Genomic DNA, 21,141 nt, shown 5'->3' with positions numbered 1-21,141 from the left:
TCTGTAAACTGGCTAATTCCACACTGAATCCTCGACACCCAATGTTACGTCACAGGACTCTGGGTCCTGTTAAGATCCTCTGGTAGATGTTGGTTTTGTTTGTTTTAGGAGGCAGTCAACCCAGTGAGGCTCAGACCACAGCCCTGCCTCCCTCTGCGGCTGCTGCCCTGCGGCCCTGGGCCCGCCCTGCACACGTGGTGCACAGTCAGCCTGGGACCCGGGGTGCTTTGCGGCCCATCTGCTCTCGGAGCCTTTCATACGCTGCTTGGGGCCTGCTCCAACTGGGGCGAGCCAGCGCCTGTCAGCGTACGTGGAGCAAGGGGTCCGCTCTGCCCACGCTCTGCTCTCTGGGTTCGCCTTACGTGCGCTTACTCCCGGGGCCCCTTCCTTGGTTTCTCTGCCCAGAAAGATGGGTTGCCCCCAGGGTCCTAGCCGCCTGCACTGCCACGCTTCCACCCAACTGGGGCCACCTTTGGGGAAAACCTGTGGAGCAAAGAGAAACAGCAGGGACCCCACGATCTCAGCCCACAGGGCCCCTCTTCCCAGGCCTCCGGGAGTCCTCGCCCCGGTGCTGGCCACACAACTCCAGAGGTCGGGCCACCCTTGGGTCAGGTCTGGGAGGAGAAAGAAGAAAGACGCCCAGAAACGCCCTCGCCCTAGGCCTCTCTTCCGGCCTCATCTCAAGTCCACCACGGACAGTCGCCTCTCAGAGAGCTCAGGCCTGAGAGCAACAGACGCGCTCGTCAGCCCAGAAGCCTCCTGTGGGAGCGCATTTCAGAAGGCGAGCAGCCCCTGGGGAGAGGCGAGCAGGTGTGTCTGCTGGGCTTGGGTGTCCTCCCGTGGACAGAATGACTGCCCTCCACACCAACCCCAGCCACAGCTGCTCCGGGACCCATACCTCAAGACAAAATCACTGAACAGACGTGAACGCTGAACCTCGTCCAGGCCACGGAAACACTGAACAGTAGTGACTGGCCCTTACGTTGCAGCTGTTGCCTCGCCCCAGCCACCCTTCCTGCAGACACCGAAGGTGCTGGGAAGTCTGGGCCTCGTGAAGGCCTCCCTGGACATGGACAAGAGGCCGCTAGAGCCCCAGGGCTGCGGGCAGAAGACGGGCCCCAGGGACTGACCCTGACACGGACTCGAGCCTCCCAGGAGCGGAGCACAGGCCAGGTTCGGGGGTCTGTCTCGCCAAGGTGACTCTGAAGTGATGGGGGCGGGGGGTGGGGGCGGGTGGGAGGCAACCCTTCATCTGCATCAAGAGACGGGGGTCGGTGTATAAAAGCAGCGGCCCGGGCCCTCCCTCAGGATGCCCAGTGTGGGGTGACCGTGGCCTGGAGGCTGAGCACCAGTGGGGAAGAAGGCAGGGAAGCCCATCCCCTACCAGCCCCAGCCCCTCTGAAGGTCATGGGTCAGCTGAGTCAGAGGCATTGCCTAGGAACCTCCCAGGGTCAGTCAGTGGCCTGGAGGACTCAGGGGCAGGCTGTGCCCAGGAGAAGGTGGCACTGTGGGCCTGGAGGACTTGGGGGGGGGGGGCAGGCTGTGCCCAGAAGGTGGCACTGCGGGCCTGGAGGGCTCGGGGTGGGGGGTCAGGCTGTGCCCAGAAGGTGGCGCTGTGGGCCTGGAGGACTCGGGGGCAGGCTGTGCCCAGGAGGTGGCACTGTGGGCCTGGAGGACTTGGGGGGGGCAGGCTGTGCCCAGAAGGTGGCACTGCGGGCCTGGAGGGCTTGAGGGGGCAGGCTGTGCCCAGGAGAAGGCAGCACTGTGGGCCTGGAGGGCTCGGAGGGGGGCAGGCTGTGCCCAGGAGAAGGTGGCGCTGCGGGCCTCTAGGCTCCCACAGGTACTGCTGAGCCAGGGGTAGCGGCAGGTTTGTGATCCTCCTCCCGCCTCCACTGGCCAACCTGGCTGGAGGCCTGGCATCGGGCCAGCAGGATAGGCAGAGCCATCTGGAGGCTAGAAGGGCAGCCTCTCCTCTGCTGGTCCATGTCCCTGCCGCTGGCCCCCTCCAGCCACCATTCCTCCCACCCTGGAGGCTCCCCAGACAGCGAAAGCCCCAGCCCAAGGCAGTGGACCCCAGGGAGCCTGAGCCCAGGGGGGCTCCATGCTGCCCCTGGAGCTGGCAGAACACAAGTGGTGTCTCAGCCCTGGTCTCCCAGCGGGGCTGAAGGTGCCTAAGGGCACTGCTGGCCTCTCTGCCCGCCCGCCAGCCCAGCACAATGCGGAGAGCGGCTGCAGGTCTGCCTCCGCGCTGGGCTGAGCGGAGCCTCTCTGGCCAAGCCTGGCTGGAGGGCCCCTGGTCTTGGAAGCCACGCAGTGTAGTGAGAGGTGCCAGCCGTGTCCCCTGCCCCACCCTGGGGACACGCCCTGCTGGGGGCCTGGAACCGGGGGAGGGGGACGTGGGGGGCTGCAGCTCTACCGACGGAGCAGCACAGAGAGAACACCCTGGGGCGGCTGGGGCCCACAGTCCCTACGGAGCTGTGGCCTTCTCCCTGCCTGTGAGCGCACCGTCCCGTCCGAGGCCGGACCCTGGTCTGACACGTGGCCCGGGCAGCTGAGAGAGGACTCCCGCGTCAGTGAGCCTCCAGCTCTGGGGCGTTCTGTCACGGCAGCCTGAACGGACCAAGGCGAGCGCACCCGCCAACCGCCTCACGGTGAACCCGCCCAGGGGCCCAGGCCCCGTTTTCTGGTGTGACTGGCCAGGGCGCGGGGCACTCTGGTGGGGTGATGGGGGGTTCTGTGCAGCTGCCTGGACTTGGGACAGGGCCGCACTCAGAGGGGCCTCAAGCCTGCAGCCCTCCCCAGCAGACACCCTGCAGGCTGGGACTCGGCTCAAGGCTGCTCACGGGGCCCTGCCACAGGGGAGGGCGGGCCCAGGCACGAATGGAGAGAGAGAAGCGGGGCCCATCCCCTCCGTGCTGCCCCCCGCCTGACCACACACCCCCCGTGCCCTGGAGCCCCGAGACAGCCCCCTGGGCCCCGCCCCCCAAAGGCACCATCAGAACCTACGTCCCGGGCAGAGTTTTCATTGGATGCTGCCCCTTCTGGGGTGTGAGGAAGGAACCCTACAAACGGGCACCTGGGACAGACCCTCCAGCCAGCACTGGAGCGGCCGCCGGGTCACCGGGGGGTGGCAGTGCTGAGCCCCCACGGCCCCCTGGCTCCGCTCCCCCACCCCTCCTCCCGCAAGCTCCGCAGCAGCCGCTCCGCCTCCGTCAGGGTGCAGGCCCCAGGCCCGGGCTGTCGCTGGAGCCCTCCGTGGCCACGCTGGACGTCCTCTGGCCCTTCTGCAGTGTGTAGGCGGACGGCCCCAGACGCAGGATCTTCCCGCTGCCCAGGCACTCATCCCCTTTGTAGAACACGGCGAACTGGGGGAACAGAGGCCGCGTCACCTACAACAGGACCCGGCCTCCGGGTGCCGAGCGGCCTGGATCTGCGCGGCTGGTCTAGCGCTGGGGAGGGCGGGCCCCGCACCGCCTCCCCTGCTTCCATCCTCGCCCCCCCCGGGGCCCAGGTCACAGGAGGGCCAGGGCGGGACCGCACGGCAGCCAGGCCGCGTGCTCTCGACTGGGAGAGCAGCGCTAGGTGCAGGGCTGGCTGTGTGACCAGCACCCCCACACCTCTCTGCCCTCAGCCCCTCACTGTCTGGAAGAAGGGCAGGCCGTCTGTCCTTCCAGAGCATGAAGCCTCTACCACGAGCCTGCATCTCTGCAGGCCGAGCTGGTGCTAAGAAGGGCCACACACAGCTGCGGGGCCACAACCCCATCTGACCCGCCAGCCGGAGTCCAACTCACCTGTCCTGGGGCGAGCGCGCGCACAGCCTTCACGGCTGTCACCCACACGGTGCCGTCCTGGTTGAGGGTCAGCACGCAGGGCACTGGGTGGAAGACGAGGACCCTTGGAGGGGGCGCTAGCCTTGCTGAGCGCACAGCCTCAGGCCTTAGCCCCAGGGAGGAGGAGCAGGAAGTGCAGACAAAGGGAGCTCGGGGCAGCAGCAGCCACAGGGGCGTGGCAACGCCCAGCCGGGGCCAGGTGGGCACGCACACTACCTGCCACCCACCCGCCCGCTGGACCGAGGCCCCCACCCCCTTCCCAAGAACCCCCTGCATCCCGGACAAAGGAGGCTCAGCTGGCCTCAGTGCCCCCAGCCTGTCTGTGCGTAGGCAGAGGGCGAGAAGAGCTGAACGGGCTGTGTGATCTGGACACTGAGGCCCTCCCTGCCCCAGGTCTCACCCCCTGTCCTAACTGCCCTGGCCCATGCGTCCCTGAGCAGTCACCTAGCGCCATCTGGTGGCGGAAGCGGAAGTGACACTCCATCATCTTGTCGCGGACCAGGGCGGCAGGCGGCTCCTCCGCGATCCAATGAACACGGCCAGTCCGCAGCAGGTCCCTGTACAGGGCCGGGTGGTCTGTCCGGGGGGCCTGCGGGACGGACCGTGAGGCTGTGGCGCCCTGCACCCTCAGTAGAGGGTCCCTGCCCCAAAGCCCCCTAGCTGCACTGCATTCACGACAGAAAACCACACTGACCCGGGGAGACTCGCGCGCGTATCCCTGGAGCCTCCCTAACCCTGTGCACACGAGCGCAGAGTGAAAGCCAGCACGCGGTCCGCCCACGGCCTCACTCCTCTTGTCCCCGCCACACCCTGCCTGCCCAGTGCTCGGACACCCAGGCCAGCCACACTCCCACAGGGATCCCACCAAGCCCCGCGTGGCTGGGAACAGGCTCCTGGGGCCTCCACACACCCTGGCCTCCTAGCACCCAGCAGGGGCCCCGAGGCAGGATGGAGAACATCGAGTCCAGGACTCTCGGGCCCTAAGTAGACAAGGAGACCCACTCAGGGACCAGCCTTTCCCAAAGCAAAAGACACTGCTGAACATCACACGAAAGTCACTTTAATTCAACCCGATCAGAATCGCTGTCCAGACTTCTGCACCAGGGCTCTCCCAGGAGGAGATGTCCCAGCCACGGTGGGTGGGGTCGCTGGCCCTCCACCCAGTCTAAGAACAGAGCGTGCGCTCAGCCAGGCTGCTCACCTCCAGCCCTGCCGAGACTGGGACTGGATCATTCTGCAGGGGACAGGGCCCCGGGCTTCACTTGCTACACACCAGCAGGACCTGCTGCCCGCCCCAACGCTGTGACACTAAAAATGTCCACAGGCCCTGCTTAGGCACCAGGTCCCAGAGCTGCAGCAGGCGGCCTGGGCTGGCCCCAGCTCCGTCCTTGTCTGTTCAACAGCGACGCGCTGGGGCCCCTCGTGAGCAGGCCCGTCCCGGGCACTGACCACCCCATGTCCACACGGCCTTCCGCACACTACTTCAGCTTTGGGTCCGTCCGCTGTGTACAATCAGAGAAGTGACATCTACTTACAGGGACTGATGTGATGATGGCCAGCGTGATGGGCACACAGGAAGAGCTAACAAGTACCTTACACAAAACCTCTGGTAGTGGCGCCAATCCTGGAGGGTGCAGAGCAAAGGCCCTGCAGAGCCCCCACCCTGCCTGCTCAGCTTCGTGGGCTCTGCCCGGCCCGGCCTCCATCACGTCCCCACCGACTCACCACAAGCACGTCGCCCTTGGCACCATCCTTCTCCACCACGTACCAGGGCTCCCGTAAGCCTCCTATGTTGGCTCTTTGGCCCAAAGTGTACAGGAACCAGCCTATGGAGACAGTTTCTCAGTGAGGTGGGAGGAGTCCTCCCGCAAACGTCCTGGTGGGACGGGGGGTGGCAGGCAGGAGGCGCCCCTCTGTGGACCGCTTGAGGCAGCTGGGGTTAGGCTGTACCTCCCACCCGACAAGGAGCAGTTCTAGCCGCGGGGCCACCCAGCCTGCAGTGAGCAGGGCCCACTCCTTCAGGAGGTGGACCAAGTGCCCCGCCAGAAGCCATGAGCCCCTTGCTGAGCCTCCGTGGGCCTCACCGGCGAGCCTGCTCCCGTGTATCGACCACATGGGGTGGGGCCACCCGCGCAGCCTAGCTCCCTCTGTGCCCAGTGCTCTCCAACCACCTCTGTGCACCCCCACCCCCACCCCCAGCAGCGCAAGACCCGGCAGGGGCCAGGGGACCCGCGGCACTCAGGCTCAGCGCTGCCCTCCTGGACCAGGCTCCCCGAGGCTCTGGCCATCTCCTGCCGCTGTCCCCGGCAGGGCTGGCCCCTCTTCCTGCCTCCGGAACACGCGGTTCTTGGGGAGCCCGTGACATCTGAGCCCCACCCCCACACCGGCACCAGGAAGGGGCCTGTCATCAGGCCCCCAGGGTGCAGCCCCACGTCTGCCCTCCCACCTGGGCACCTGACCTGTCCTCCCACACCAGCCCAGCACAGACTGGGGGTGCCCAACCCAGCAGAATCTGCGAATGAGGAGCAGCAGCCCACCAGGAAGCGGGGTGGTCCCGGCTCTTCACATGGTCTTAAGTCATGGAACTCGCGCTCTGCAGTCAACCTGACTCCTTCCCCCAGGGTGGAACTTTCCTGTAGCCTTCTATTCTCTCTAGCGTGCATGAACACCTGACTCGGGGTAAGGCTTGCTGAGCCAGGCGCACCCTCTATTATTGGCTGCAGCACCTGAGGAGCCACAAGAGATGCAGGCCCCTCCCTGTGGCCCTCCAACACCCCTCCTGCTCAGCAGGGCCTGGGGCAGCCCGCCTGAACCCCCAGCACGCAGGCGCGCCCCAAGCCTCAAGGCTCTCAGCATGAAAAGCAGCCCCAGATTGCGTCTCACCTTTATGTGTCCCCAGAACCTTGTTGTCTTCTATAGAAATAAACCGACCAGGTCGAGGCTGTAAATACTGGAAAACAAGGGCTCCATCACCAACAGCTCCAGGTTCAGAGAAGAAACAGGGCCCCATTCTTTCACATCAAAGAACACTCACCTCAAGGATGAAATTTTCAAAGTTCCTTTTACCAATAAAACAGATGCCCATGCTCTGAAACGAACGGAAGGCCAGGTGTGAGATGAGCAGCCAGGCGGGGGTCCCGCGCTCCACTCGGAGACCCCAGGCAAGGACTGGGTACAACACAGGGCCTCCCGGGGCTCACTCGCCCCGAGCCACCCCACCCTCTGGGCCAGGGCCTGGCTCCGCTCCTCCAGGGCCACAGATACCAGTCAGAGCCACGCACAGACTTTGAGGGGCTTCTTTCAGGTCCCAGACAAGGACCCGGCGGCTACGCTTATAAGCAGCGCCACCGTAAGCAGCGCCACCGCCAGGACCAGCCGGGCCTGCGCTCGCGGCAGCCCCTCAGGCCAGAGCGGGAGCAGGACGCACAAGCCAGGCCACAGGGCGAGGTTGCAGGAGGGTCAGAGGTCGGGATCAGGGTCCCTTCCCAAGCTGACACGTCTAGCGTGAGACGAGCGAGTGGGAACGGCTGTCGCCCGGCGTCCTCGCCTACACTCTGCCTGTGTCTCCCTAGAATGGGGCCCCTGCCAGCAGCGACGCCCCTCAGCCCTACCTCCTTCTTCTGAAGCACGTGATGAAGTCTGTTCTCAGCAGCTATTTTCTTTACGAAATCTTTCGTTAGCTCCCCCAGGGGAAAGAGGGTTCTCCTGAGCGCCTCCTGGGGAACCTGGCTGAGAAAGAAGGTCTGGTCTTTAAAGCTGTCAGCTGCCTGGAGGAGTTTTACCGCTGCCAAGAGTAAAGAACAAAAGATGTTGCAGGAACAAAAACCACCATGCTCTGCTTCTAACAGTGTCCTTCCGTTTCCTTTGACAGACGAGCCCTGGTCTGGCAGAAACAAAGATCAATACTTAACAGCACACTTCCAGAAAAAAGAGCTGCCATGGTTAAGAAAAATTCAAATCCCTAATTCATCTACTGTTGAACAAATACACGCAAGGGAGATTTTATGTGATAAGGGAATTTATTCCGGCTCATGTGTTAGGCTATGTTTTCAAAGATTAAACATCACATGACAAAAACATTATTAAGTATTAAGAAGAAAACGAAATGAGCCACATTGGGGAAAATCAAATGAGAAGCCATACAGCAAACCCTACTGAGACCGTGGGCTGCGCTGTTCCCATTGGCCACAGGAGTTCACGCCCTGGCTGCTCCTCACCTCCCGCCCCCAGTGGACGCTGGCCACACTCCCCAGCAGCACCCACTTCTCAACCCGCTTCCCCGCTTGGAGACACTGGACTGTTTGGAATGCAAGCTGACGCCTGTCAGCCGCTCCTCTGAGGTTTCCCTATAAGTCTGCGGGCGCGCTAAGTCGCCTCAGTCGTGTCTGACTCTGCGAGCCCACGGACTGCAGCCCGCCAGGCTCCTCTGTCCATGGGACTCTCCAGGCAAGAGTACTGGAGCGGGTTGCCGTGCCCTCCTCCACGGGATCTCCCAGCCCAGGGGTCTCTTACAGGAAGCCCGCATCTCTTACACCTCCTGCATTGGCAGATGGGTCCTCTACCACCTGGGAAGCCCCTCCAAAGGTCTGTTTCACTGTAAAGACTGTTCCCAGCTTGATGGCAGTGGTGCAGACCTCTGCCTGACCCTGGCCTTGGGACAGGGTTCGGAAAACAAGGTCCAGCTCTGCCTCTGGGCTGCTGGGTCCTGCCTGGCGTGTTACAGACCTTCTACAACCACGAACACTGGGTCCTCCGCCCTGCAGCCCAGTGGCCAATGGAGGAAACGGAGAGTGAGGCCAGCGTCACAGCCGCTCTCCATGCGTCATGACCAGGGCTAGGCGAAGCCGCAGCAAGTTACACGCCGAGCTCACACCCGTGCAAAAGGCACAGAGAGCCCAGGCACAGCGTGTGGCCCGGCCCGTCACGTGCAACGTGCTCTCTGCGTGGCTGCTCATGTTTTCCTTCCGCGACCTCAAATTTGACCCTCATGTTAGCCCTATGACAGGTTTATCCCCATCTTCAGGTGAGGAAACCGAGGCTTAGATAGTTCAAGTGACCACCCACAGGGGTGCAGGGAGACGAGGGCAGAGCTGGAAACTGAGCCCAATCACATGGGTTCCATTCCATCAGGTTTTACGTATAAAACAACAAAATCAAGTGAAAAGTGAAAAAGAGAGTCCAGTCAACCAGTCATCAGGTAGGCAGACTCATTTGCCAAATACTATTTTTGTTTCAAAACTAAATTTAAACAAACAAACAAAAAAAACTATGATTTTTAAAAAAGAAAGCAAGTAGCCCTCGACCAGGAAGAGGGACCCCCACTAAGGGAGGGTTTGACGGCACCCAGAGCTCCCTTCAGCACCCTCCCTGCTCCGGGTTGGCCAGCGTGTCACCTGCCCCAAGATAGGTGAGGACACAGGCTGCCCCTGGGACAGGTAGGGCACAGGAGCTCAGGCTGGGCGCGCTGCCCTCTCCCCAAGGACTAAGGCCAGGAGGCTTCTTCCAGCCCCCAGGGCAATTCAGTCAGGACAAAATAAAAGGTCTATAGTGTCTTGAAAACATGCAGAGAACAAAGACACTGCGGCACTGTTACAACAGCAACACAGACCAGAGCAGGCACTGTGCGATCAGGTCTGGTCAGCAAGGCCCTGCCAGCTCTGCGCGGCGGCACCTTTTCCAGGAGATAAGCAGGCGTGCTACGCGACACAGACACGAATCCTTCATCTACTAGCGCCCCAAGAGCCGCGACCCCTGGGTCCTGGGGCCTGATCCCGCTGAGGAGCGCCCGGGCAGCAGGGCTGGGCGGCCATGGTGAGGCCCTCCCAGTGTGTGGGGCGGGGGGCTGCTTTCCTGGTGAGGGGTGCCTGGGAGTGTACAGGCAGCACCGGGGAGGGAAGCGGTCATGTCTCCCTCCGCCCGCCCCCACACACTCCAGGGGACACAGTGCTGTGCGGGCAGCAGCAGGAGGCCTTCTCAACACCGGGAAAGTGGCGGCCTGGTCTGGGCCCGGTCAGCTCACTGATCTGTGGCCTCGGCTGCCGCGAGGTAGAGGGGAGGAGAGATCACAGGGCAGCTGAGCTGTGGCCTGTAACTGGGCCAGACAACACGGAGGACCAGGGAGGACCAGAGACCGTGGAGTTGGGAGAACCAGGCTGGGTCCAGCCCCCGACCCAAGGTCCCCTTGCCAGCAATGCAGCCAAGCTTCTTCTCCTCAGGGAAGAGGACCCGGAGACCTGCCTGCTGGCCCTGCTAAGATGGGTGCAGAGAGGGGACACCTCTGGGGTCAGAGAGGGAGGCAGTGGACAGGAGGCAGGCCAGGGCAGGCCAGACCTGGAGAAGCACAGGTTCCCTACCGTCCTGCAGCCGAGGAAACTGTTTGCAGAACAACAGCCTTCCAGTCGACTGCTTGGCACTTTCTAGGCTGGCGACACCTCGTGCCCTTTGACACTGATAATTTAGACACGTAATCTTCTGAAGCAAGCTGCCAGACCTGTGCCGTGAATGTCAGGAGACAGCCTCATTTCACGCTGAAATACGTCACACCTCAATCTCGACAATGCAAGGCTGAGAACTGGGCCACTGTCGCCTGCTTTCCCCAGAACTGGGTTAAGTTTCCCAGCAGCCCTGCCTGGGCGCCCGCCTGAGCCAGCTGGAGGCCCCGCGGGGAATGACCCTTGAGGCAACTGTCCTTTTCTGAAGAGGAAACCAAAGCCAACGACCTCGCCTGGAAAACACGGGGAGAAGTCGGGCAGAGCGCGCTGACAGCCCGCAGTCACTGCTTCATTCCCGAATAGTTCAGCCCTGGCCTGGACACGTGTACTCACCGTTCCTAACTTCAAACCGGTTTCTAAAGAGCCCTTCCGGCCTCTTGATGTGCTTCTGCTGGAACACCTCTTCATCCTCCAGGGACGTTCTTGCGTAGTGACCTGTCGCCACCGCATCTGCACCTGGGAGGTTTTTAAAGCACGAGGGTCAGAGTTTAGGAGTGCACTTGCTGGCCTCGGTCGGTCCGAGCCCGGGGTGCTCCATGGGGCAGAGCTGCCAGGTCTCACACCAGGCGGTCTGCGCACGGGACCCACCCCGCTCCCCAAATGCCCAGATCCCAGGGAAGAGACACACTCCTGGGATTCTGTTAAACAGGTAATCTTTGAAGTCTCTAAACTGATAAAATCTTAGCTACAAGCTTTCGCTGCATCTCTAAGAGCCTTTCAAAAGTTAGTGTTGGGAATTCCCTGGGAGTTCAGTGCTTAGGACCCAGTGCTTTCACTCCCAGTGCCCAGGCTCAATGCCTGATCAGGGACCTAAGAACCCACAAGCCACATGTCCAAAAAAAAGTTAACATCTATTTATTCATTCTACCTTAATAGAAAGGAAAACATCAAACATGTACACAAAGGTTTAAGTACAAAAGCTCATTTCAGTGCTTTTTATACTAAGGAAAAACTGAAAACAACCAAAATGCTTAACACCAGGAGACTCTGAATAAAGCACCACTGCACAGGGACAGCGCCACATACACAGACTCTCTAACGGCACTGCGGAGACACCTATGATATCGTTCAGCAGAGAAAGAAAGTGCAGGATCCCACTCTTCTCAGTGTACAGGAAAACCGGAAGACAAGCAACAGAAAGCCTTTCTTTCTGATTCTGGGAGGAAATTACAGACGACACTTTCCCTCCTCTTCTTTTGCTTGTAAGTTTCAAACTTTCTTTAATAAATGCATGGACCATGGAAAAAACAAGAGAGTTCCAGAAAAACATCTCTTTCTGCTTTACTGACTATGCAAAAGCCTTTGACTGTGTGGATCACAATAAACTGTGGAAAATTCTTCAAGAGATGGGAATACCAGACCACCTGACCTGCCTCTTGAGAAATCTGTATGCAGGTCAGGAAGCAAGTTAGAACTGGACATGGAACAACAGACTGGTTCCAAATAGGAAAAGGAGTCTGTCAAGGCTGTATATTGTCACCCTGCTTATTTAACTTATATGCAGAGTACATCATGAGAAACGCTGGGCTGGATGAAGCACAAGCTGGAATCCAGCTTGCCGGGAGAAATATCAATAACCTCAGATATGCAGATGACACCACCCTTATGGCAGAAAGTGAAGAGGAGCTAAAAAGCCTCTTGATGAAAGTGAAAAAGTTGGCTTAAAGCTCAACATTCAGAAAACGAAGATCATGGCATCCGGTCCCATCACTTCATGGGAAATAGATGAGGAAACAGTGGAAACAGTGTCAGACTTTATTTTTGGGGGCTCCAAAATCACTGCAGATGGTGACTGCAACCATGAAATTAAAAGACGCTTATTCCTTGGAAGAAAAGTTATTACCAACCTAGATAGTATATTCAAAAGCAGAGACATTACTTTGCCAACTAAGGTCCGTCTAGTCAAGGCTATGGTTTTTCCAGTAGTCATGTATGTATGTGAGAGTTGGACTGTGAAGAAGGCTGAGCGCCCAAGAATTGATGCTTTTGAACTGTGGTGTTAGAGATGACTCTTGAGAGTCCCTTGGACTGCAAGGAGATCCAACCAGTCCATTCTGAAGGAGATCAGCCCTGGGATTTCTTTGGAAGGAATGATGCTAAAGCTGAAGCTCCAGTACTTTGGCCACCTCATGCGAAGAGTTGACTCATTGGAAAAGACTCTGATGCTGGGAGGGATTGGGGGCAGAAGGAGAAGGGGATGACCGAGGATGAGATGGCTGGATGGCATCACGGACTCGATGGACCTGAGTCTGAGTGAACTCTGGGAGTTGGTGATGGACAGGGAGGCCTGGCGTGCTGTGATTCATGGGGTCACAAAGAGTCAGACATGACTGAGTGATTGAACTGAACTGAATAAATGCATATTACTTTTATCACAGTGAAGAGCCATCCAGTAAAATCAATTTCTTCTTTCCACACTATGAAAAAAGTGAAAGAACCTACCAAGGCATATACTAATCCAAAGGCCTTGCATTGTGTGAAAACTTCACAGACATTCAGGATTTTGAGACTGTTTCCTGGAAGCTGCAGCAAAACTGACCCAGTACTTAACCAAAGAATTGTTTAGTCGCTAAGTTGTGTCCAACTCTTTGTGACCCCACAGACTGCAGCCTGCCAAGCTCCTCTGTCCATGGGATTCTCCAGGCAAGAATACTAGAGTGGGTTGCCATTTCCTTCTCCAGGGATCTTCCTGACCCAGGGATCAAACCCATGTCTCCTTTCTTGGCAGGCGAATTCTTTACCACTGAGCCAACAGGGAAGCCCAGTTAATCAGTTGTTGTTGTTCAGCTGCTCAGTCGTGTCTCTTTGCGACCCCCTGGACTGCAGCACGCCAGGCCTCCCTGTCCTTCACCATCTCCCAGAGCTTGCTCAAACTCATGTCCATTGCATCGGTGATGCCAACCATCTGATCCTCTGTCGTCCCCTTCTCCTCCAGCCTTCAGTCTTTCCCAGCATCAGGGTCTTTTTCAATGAGTGAGCTCTTCGCATCAGGATTGGAACTTCAGCTTCAGCATCAGTACTTCCAATGAATATTCAGGACTTATTTCCTTTAGGATTGACTGGTTTGATCTCCTTGCAGTCCAAGGGACTCTCAAGAGTCTTCTCTAGCACCACAGTTCAAAAGCATCAATTCTGCCTGGCTCAGCTGTGATTCTCACTCCGGAGTTGGAGGAAAAATACTTGTCCAATGCTGGGTGAGCTCTTCAAATTTAAGCTTTACATCCTCAGATCCAGCAGATACATGCTGAAACCAACCTCAGCTCCTGGATATCTCATGATTTGTAAAAAGATAAATGAAGATAATTCAAATCACTTACCAAGGTTATCCACAGCATAATTAAAAAAACAACGGAATTTGATATGCTTGTTGCAGACTATGTCAGGATTAGGAGTTCTTCCTTTTTCATATTCATTTAAAAAATCACTGGAATGAAAAGAAAAGCCTTTTTATTTCTAAGTGTCAAACATCCTATGGAAAAATAAATCAGGTACATGACTTGCTTAGTTTCTCCCTGTTTTACTAAAACTATAATTTTCTGCAAGATAGGAGCTTCAGTACAGAATCATTTTCAGTATTTTCATCAAACGTTTGTTTAAAGCCAGCTGCGCTTTCCATCTGAATCTGCACTCACCAGGCACCGAGGCCCATTGCGCCATTTCCCAAAGTAAGAGCCAGGGAACCCCATCCGAGAACCAACCAGCGCGCCTGCTGAGGTACAGGTTGCAGGGCCCCGCCCAGGCTCGGGTGTCTGCTCAACCAGCACCCTAGCTGGGTCCTCAGCCCGACACTGACAGCCCAGGGGTTCCATCCTCAGGGACCAGCCATAGCCGGCCTTCCAGAGCAGACCTGAGCCCTCGTTCTCTCATGCTAATTTAGCAGCAGAAACATCTCAAGGCTCAAGAGATGTTAAAGAGACTTCTGGCATGCGGCACAGTGACAGGAACAAGGGCTGGGGTGCTCAGGGTGCAGGCCTGGCTCCCAACCCAGACTTCCCAGGGGCGGCCGAGGCCTCCCACACGTGGTCTCCAGCACCGCGGCCTGAAAAGAGAAAGCGCTGGCTGGCATTAGCCTGGCTGACCCCGGCAGGCCTGCCGTGGAGAGGGCCCGCGCCACATCGGGAGCCCCCCACCTGAACACGTCGTTCCAGTACTCCTTCACGTAGGACACCTGGCGGAAGGGGATGTCCAGGATCCGGCACACTCTGTAGGCATCCTCGCAGTCTCTGTCGGCAGTGCAAACGCCGCGCTCATCCAGGGAGTCCCAGTTCTTCATAAACACCCCTGTCACCTGGTAACCTGGGGGGAGGAGTGGAGGGCAAAGTCAAGAGGGGATGTAGCATCGACCTGGTGGAAAAGGCAGTGCCTCCTGGGCTCTCCTGCGCCTCTGTGCACTGGGGCTGGCTGTCCCTCCCGCTGCCACGTGGCCTGCAGCGCTGACCACACCTTAATGCAAACCGCCCATGACGCTCTGGCAGGGGCTCCCACCCTGACCCTCTGCTGCACTTGGTAAAGGCCTCCATCATCACAACACCCTGTGGGGCTGAACCGACAGTGAGCATCCGGAGGTGTGAGCATCCCAGAGGTGTGGACGAGATGGCTTTCCATCTTCACGTCCCCATGCTGTGTCAACATATAGAGAGACTTAGCAATGTGACTGGATGAAAGAAAGGCAGAAATTCTACACAATTTTTCAAAACAAATAAAAACCGCCATTCAGTTATCAGAAAAGTAAACTCAATTCAAAAGTTATTTCCAATTACCCAGTAAGAATTAGGTTCTAAGTCATCAGACATAAAGACATAAAAAATTTTGGTTGCTTTATCACAGGGCTTTCCTGGTGGCTCAGATGGTAAAGAATCTGCCTGTAATGCAAGAGACCCAGGTTCAACCTCTGGGCTGGGAAGATCCCTTGGAGAAGAGAATGGCAACCCGCTCCAGTATTCTTGCCTGGAGAATTCCATGGACAGAGGAGCCTGGCAGGCTACAGTCCTTGAGGTTGCAAAGAGCTGTACGTGACTGAGCGACTAACACACACACACACAGGCACACACATCTATATACATTGAGACCTGTTTTTCCCCTTTTCTGTTGCAGACAAAGTACCAAACCAAACGTGGGGGAGACCAACTTTCTAAGTACACAGGTGTCTATCACATATGAGAAATGAATGTAATGAAAGACAGGGCACCGGACTGTAAAAGCTTTAACACGGTATTCCAGAGAGCAGAGACTCGGTGACAAAGCTCTGCCAAACACTAAAAGGCCGCCTGAGCAAGGCCACTAGCCCCGCCCCAGCAGGTCCTCCCTTCTCTGCTTCCCACATCCCCGGACCCTGCTTCCCTGACAGTGCACCCTACACTGGGCTCCCTCTGTTCCTGTGCGCGCCCCTGCAGCTACTAAAGCGAGGCACTCTGCCACCTGCCAGCGCCGTCTCACACACCCATGTGTCCCCAGAGCCTGGCAGTGCCCAGCACAGAACAAGGGCTCAAGTAGAACAAACAGACAACTCCACTCCCAGAGCTTAAAAAACCCCCCCTTCCATGGCCTCATGGGCCTGATCATCCTTCTCCTGGAGACGTGCCCACTCACGCTCCAGGAGGCCACAGCGCTTCGGAGGCACGTGGCAGAATATGCACCTCCGACGAGACTGGAAGAGACCTCCACGTCGAGGGGAGGACCTGCTGCTTCTCTGCTCTGCCCCTCAGCTTTCCGCCCGGAGGAGCAAAACCCAAGGAAGCTGGTCTGTGAAGCTGCTCAGCCTGGATTCTGGGAAGGAGCGCTAGCCTTCCTGAAGGAGTAAGATAACCTAACTAGTCTCCCCAGGGATGTCTGCCACCATCGCCCCAGACGTGTCACCGCCTAGTCAGAACCCTTCGAGGGCTCTGCACTGTCTCCCACAACACACTCTGAAGCCCCGAACAGAACACTCTCCACAAGCAGCGCTCAACCTCCTCTCTGCCTCACTCTCCCTCCCAGACCCAGCCAGCACTTCTGTGCCTGAGCTTTGCACCTGCTGTGGACTCCGCCAGAAACGCTTCCTCCTTACCTCCTGAGCCCCAGCCTTTGCTTAGGGAACTCCTCCTCCTCCTCCCCCTCCAAGTGGTGATACCACGGATGAGAGGATCTTAGGTCTCTCATCTTCCAGGTTGCTACCTCCTAGATGAATAAACCTTTCTCTGCTCCAAACTCAAAATTTCAGTGTGTCTGGCCTTACTGTGCCACTGAACATATGAACTTGGCTTTGACAGTAGTCTCAGCGCAAACAGCACCATCTCTGTGATGCTTTGATTCCCTTCCCCATCGCAAGTATGTATGCTCACAGTCTGTCTCTACTTGTATTTGACACTTTTTATTACACCTTTTGTGACAGTTTGGTTATTAATACGAACTAATAACCTTTACTGCTGAGTGCCTAACGTGTGCTGGGCGCTGGGGTAAAGGCTTTGTGTGTCCTGTTATTTATTACTACTACCTCCAGTAACTTCCCTGGTGGCTCAGACAGTAAATGTGTCTGCCTACAATGCGGGAGACCTGGGTTCGATTCCTAGGTCGGGAAGATTCCCTGGAGAAGGAAATGGCAACACACTCCAGTAATCTTGCCTAGAAAATCCCATGGACGGAGGAGCCTGGCGGGCTGCAGTTCATGGGGTCACAAAGAGTCGGACACGACTGAGTGACTTCACTTTCTTTCACTTTCACCTCCAGTAACCCTGGGAGGTAGGCGGTGCCTCCATTTTACAAACAGGAAGAGCTTGAATCACTTGTCCCAGGTCAGGAACCTGGGGTTCCCTCTGCATTCCAAGTGCCTAAGAACGAAAGACGCCTCCAGGACCTAGGTACTGGAGGGCTCCCAACGGGAGCGGGTCACACGGACGGAGAGTCAGATGGGCAGTGAGCCTCGGCTCCCGACCGGGGGCGCCCGACAGGCGCCTGAGAAAACGGAAGCGCTCCTGCGCAGAGTCTGTCACCCACCGAGTGGAAAGCACAGCCGCGACTTGATAAGCCCGTCGGGACTGGTCGCCCACGTAGCCAGACGGCCACGTCGTGTGTCGTGGAGATAAGCGCCTCCACGGAGGCTGCGGCGCTCCTCAGGCCTGGGCTGAGTGCGGACGCCGCCGCCACCGCCGCGGGGGCAAGGCCTCGGGGCCGGGGAGAAACGCGGCCGCCCGGAGTCGGAGGCCCACCCTCCCCTGCTCGACCCCGGCGGCAACGGGGGGCCTGACCGCTCCCCGACAGGCGGAGCGGCGGCCGCGCGCTGTCCGACCCCCAGGCGCAGAGTGAGGGCCGGGGCGCCGCGCCGCCAGGCGGGGCTCTCCGAGAAGGGGCCGCTCGGGGGCGGCCGGGCCACTCGGCCTCCTCACCTCTCCGCCTCAGCAGCAGCGCTGCCACCGCGCTGTCCACGCCGCCGGAGACGGCGCACACGACGTGCCGAGCCGCCTGCATTGACAGCGGCCGATTCCCCTCACTGCCGCCGTCGCTTCCGCTCCTAGCCGGAAGTCCCGCCCTCCCCTGGCGGCGAGAGCGCAGAAGAGGCCCGGGCGGAAGCGGGTGCTCAGCGCCCTGTGTTCCTCCCTGCCCGCTGCTCCCAGGCGGGCCTGTAACCACGCCCCCTGAACTCCTGGCTCTGGCTTACCTCTCTGCCGGCAGCTGCCGGACACACTAAGCGCTTCCTACGCGCGCGCGCGTGTGTGAGTGTGCGAGTGTGTGTTCCCAGCACACAACTGTGTGTGTGATGTCAACTACAAATTGGCACTTACCAAGAGCATTGCCAAGGTCTGAACAACAAAGGCATTTGCCATCTGCCTCCACGGAGATTGAACCCCATGCAGCTAAAATAGCTCTTGACCTTCAACAACCCCTGAGGGAGTTGTGTGGAGTGAGGTGCTCTGTGCTCCAGGGAATCTGGGGAGACAGGTCTTTGGTTGGATGTTTTCAGGAACATATCTTATGATCTCCATCCTGGCATCTCCTCCTATCTAGAGAAGCACTAAATCCCTTCAAGGTGACATCAGATCCTCAGGACTAACAAAAAACCTTGTGTAAACTGGGTGTTTCATGGGACTGAACTCCCCCTTCACCAAAACCTTATATATTGACTTTCCCCCACTGCCGCTTTGGAGCAGTCTCTCAGAGCCGTCTGAGATGCTGCCTCCCAGCTGCAGTCCTCATTTTGCCCCAGATAAAACTTAACTTGCAACTCTCAAGTTGTACATCTTTTTTTAGTCAACAGTGACTCAGGAGGGTGCCCAGTGAACAGGCTGCTAGACGACTGCAGAGTGTGAAGTCGAGCTGGGTGCTTCTGGAAGTGGGCGCGGGCCTTCCCTTAGCTGACCTGAAGGGGAGGGTGAGCAGGTGGAGGGCCCAGCCCTGAGTGAAGGGCCCTGGGCCTGGGGACAGCGTGGGGCCAGACCCAGCAGGGCCAGGGTGCCTGCCGACCCCAGTTCAGTTCCAGGGGAGCTGCTCATGGCCGCACTGCGGACAGGCGCTGAGAGCCCAGTGGGGGCTGCTAGGTCAAGCGTTGTCATCAGCGCTGGTCCTGCTGCTCTCTGCTTCCAAAATCAGTGCTCACGAATGGCGGAAAGGCAAACTGCCTTTAGTCCAATGCCAGCAGTCTGGGGGAAGTGGCGGGCTCTCTGTCCCCCAACAACCACCTCCGGAGATTCTGCTCGGTTATGAGTTTTTGAAGGGGAGCAAGAAGTAGTCTCAGTCATTGAGATAGGGGGTCAGTCACCAGTAGTTTTTTTCCAAATTTTTTATTTACTGACTTATGGCTGCGCAGGGTTCACTGCTGCGCACTGGCCTTCTCTAGCTGTGGTGCCCAGGCTTGCCACTGCAGTGGCTTTCCCTAGAGTACAGAACAGCCTCTAGGGCATCAGGGCTTAGTTGCATGTGGCATCTTCCCAGAAAAGGAATTAAACTCGTGTCCCTTACACTGACTAGCAGGTGAATTCTCAACCACTGGACCACCAGGGAAATCTTATTTTTCCTGTTTAAAACTGCTGAAAAAGTTAGGGTTTCCCTTGTGGCTCAGCTGGTATCCACCTGCAATGTGGGAGGCCTGGATGCGATCCCTGGATCGGGAAGATCCCCTGGAGAAGGGAAAGGCTACCCACTGCAGTATCCCGGCCTGGAGAATCCCATAGACTGTAAAGTCCATGGGGCCGAAAAGAGTTGGACAAGATTGAGCAACTTTCACTTTCAGATAACTGCTGGGGCGGTCCACAAAACTGATTTCAGGCAGGACTTGAGCCACGGTTTGAAAAGGCCGGGGAGGAAATACGCTAGAGATGCAGATGGTTTTTATTTTTGTTTGTTTACTTTTGGCCACATGGCATGTGGGATCTTAGTTCCCCGACCAGGGATGGAACCCACGCAGCCAATGGAAGCTCGGAGTCTTAACCACTGGGCCACCAGGGAAATCCTGCCGATGGTTTTTTAAATCAGGTAAATAATATACACACCAAAGCTTGGCATTAAAATCACATTAGGTTAACAGTGGACATTAATGTCTAAATGTGGATAATTCTTAAGACAAGTCATTTTCTTGAGAACAGGAGTAGTTTTGAGTTCAGAGTGAAGGAATTCCCTGGCAGTCCCGTGGGTAAGTTCTCCACGCTTCCACTGCAGGGAACTCGGGTTTGATCCCTGACTGAGGAACTAGGATCCCGCATAAGGAAGAAAAAAAAAGAGTCTAGAGTGAAATGAGGGAGGCCCCATGTCCCCATTCTGAGATGAGAAGCAGGAAATGCCAACTGAGAGTGCCAAGAGCAGGAGGCGTAAGTGGGGCCCTGCAGGGAAACAGAAAAAGGACTGCATTTCAGAATAAGGCGTCAGGAAACCCCGACAAGGGGGCATGACACCTGGCCTTCAGAGGACTTCAGAGTGAGCATTCGTTTAGCTGAGGCTGTGGGGCGGCCCAGCTGATGTCACTGGACTTTGGGCTGTCTGGGGCACCCCGCCCGCCTGAGGCAGAGTCCAGTATCATGCCCAGCACATGGCCTTGGGGTTAGGAGAGCTGCCACCCACCCCTACAGTGGCTGAAACATGACACCTTGGCAACTGTGTTTTCTGCTCCTTCTCAGTTAATGGGCGGTTATTAGCTATTTGGGGTCGCAAAGAGTCAGACAGGAATGTGCCACTGAGCGACAACCACTTGCTACTTAGAGGCTCCAAATCTTTAATCACTGCCTAACACAGGTGCACGATGGACCAGCAGTGTCAACGACGACATCCCAAATGGCCCAACAACAGCAGTGTGAGCTGTGTGGATGTCAGCTGTGAAACGTGAAAGCGTTTGCACCTGAGAATTAATGGAATGTGACGATCACGTGAAGTTGGGCCTCTCAAGCTGAGAAGGGTGGCCCTCTGGCGGCACCCGAGCTTGTTCACCCCCAGGTACCGAGGAAAGGGCAGCCCCTCCCCTCCCCTTGGTCTCCCTCCCAGTGGTGGGCTGAGGGCCTGGGAGCCAGAGAGGAAAAGTGCTTTGTGGGACCAGCTGGACGGAAACCAGAGTGTGGCTGCTCCAAGGAGCCTGGGGGAGCAGGCACGGGCCAAGGCCCAGCTCACCCCTGCGCTGTAGGCAGGACGGCCAGAGCCCCTCTCTCCCACTCACCACCACACCCCCAGAAGACAGCCATGTGCGAGCTTTGCACCCCCATGACCGCTGCCCACAGGAGAGTCTCCATAAATATTCACTGAATGGTTTCAACCCCAGATTTTGGCGTTCCCCTATGAAATGAGGAGCCAGACGAGACATCCGAGGACCCTAGCGGTGGATTAACACCACGCTGGCCACCGGGATGGGGACGAGGGCGGAGGAG

At 57.8% G+C, this 21,141-nt stretch overlaps 1 protein-coding gene across 4 annotated transcripts; it reads right to left on the bottom strand.

Moving 5' to 3' along the window:
- Positions 1 to 3,007: 3,007 nt before the first annotated feature.
- Positions 3,008 to 17,832, bottom strand: TRMU (tRNA mitochondrial 2-thiouridylase). 4 transcript variants are annotated; one of them, XM_069586191.1, is made up of 11 exons: positions 17,683 to 17,832; positions 14,452 to 14,617; positions 13,639 to 13,745; positions 10,655 to 10,777; positions 7,442 to 7,555; positions 6,865 to 6,918; positions 6,714 to 6,780; positions 5,556 to 5,656; positions 4,275 to 4,419; positions 3,792 to 3,874; positions 3,008 to 3,365 (listed from the first exon to the last, which is right to left on the bottom strand). In XM_069586191.1, the coding sequence occupies exons 3-11, from the start codon at positions 13,654 to 13,656 to the stop codon at positions 3,213 to 3,215; spliced, it is 858 nt and encodes a 285-aa protein (XP_069442292.1). In that variant the 5' UTR covers positions 13,657 to 13,745; positions 14,452 to 14,617; positions 17,683 to 17,832; the 3' UTR covers positions 3,008 to 3,212. The 4 variants fall into 4 exon arrangements, with proteins under 4 accessions (XP_069442292.1, XP_069442289.1, XP_069442290.1 ...); XM_069586188.1 differs by having other exon boundaries at positions 7,442 to 7,614; positions 17,683 to 17,826; XM_069586189.1 differs by having other exon boundaries at positions 7,442 to 7,614; positions 17,294 to 17,803.
- Positions 17,833 to 21,141: the final 3,309 nt, after the last annotated feature.

The sequence above is a fragment of the Ovis canadensis genome, chromosome 3 (assembly GCF_042477335.2).
Source record: "Ovis canadensis isolate MfBH-ARS-UI-01 breed Bighorn chromosome 3, ARS-UI_OviCan_v2, whole genome shotgun sequence".
Taxonomy (NCBI): Eukaryota; Metazoa; Chordata; class Mammalia; order Artiodactyla; family Bovidae; genus Ovis; species Ovis canadensis.
Note: the sequence above shows the minus strand (reverse complement) of the source record. Positions and strands in the feature narration are given on the sequence as shown.

Coding starts and splice junctions, on each gene's coding strand:
- TRMU (XM_069586188.1), bottom strand. CDS start 17,764: ATGCAGGCGGCTCGGCACGTCGTGTGCGCCGTCTCCGGCGGCGTGGAC. Junction 14,618..17,682: donor GCTGCTGCTGAGGCGGAGAG/GTGAGGAGGCCG, acceptor TCCTCCCCCCAG/GTTACCAGGTGACAGGGGTG. Junction 6,919..7,441: donor ACGTGCTTCAGAAGAAGGAG/GTAGGGCTGAGG, acceptor CGTTCGTTTCAG/AGCATGGGCATCTGTTTTAT.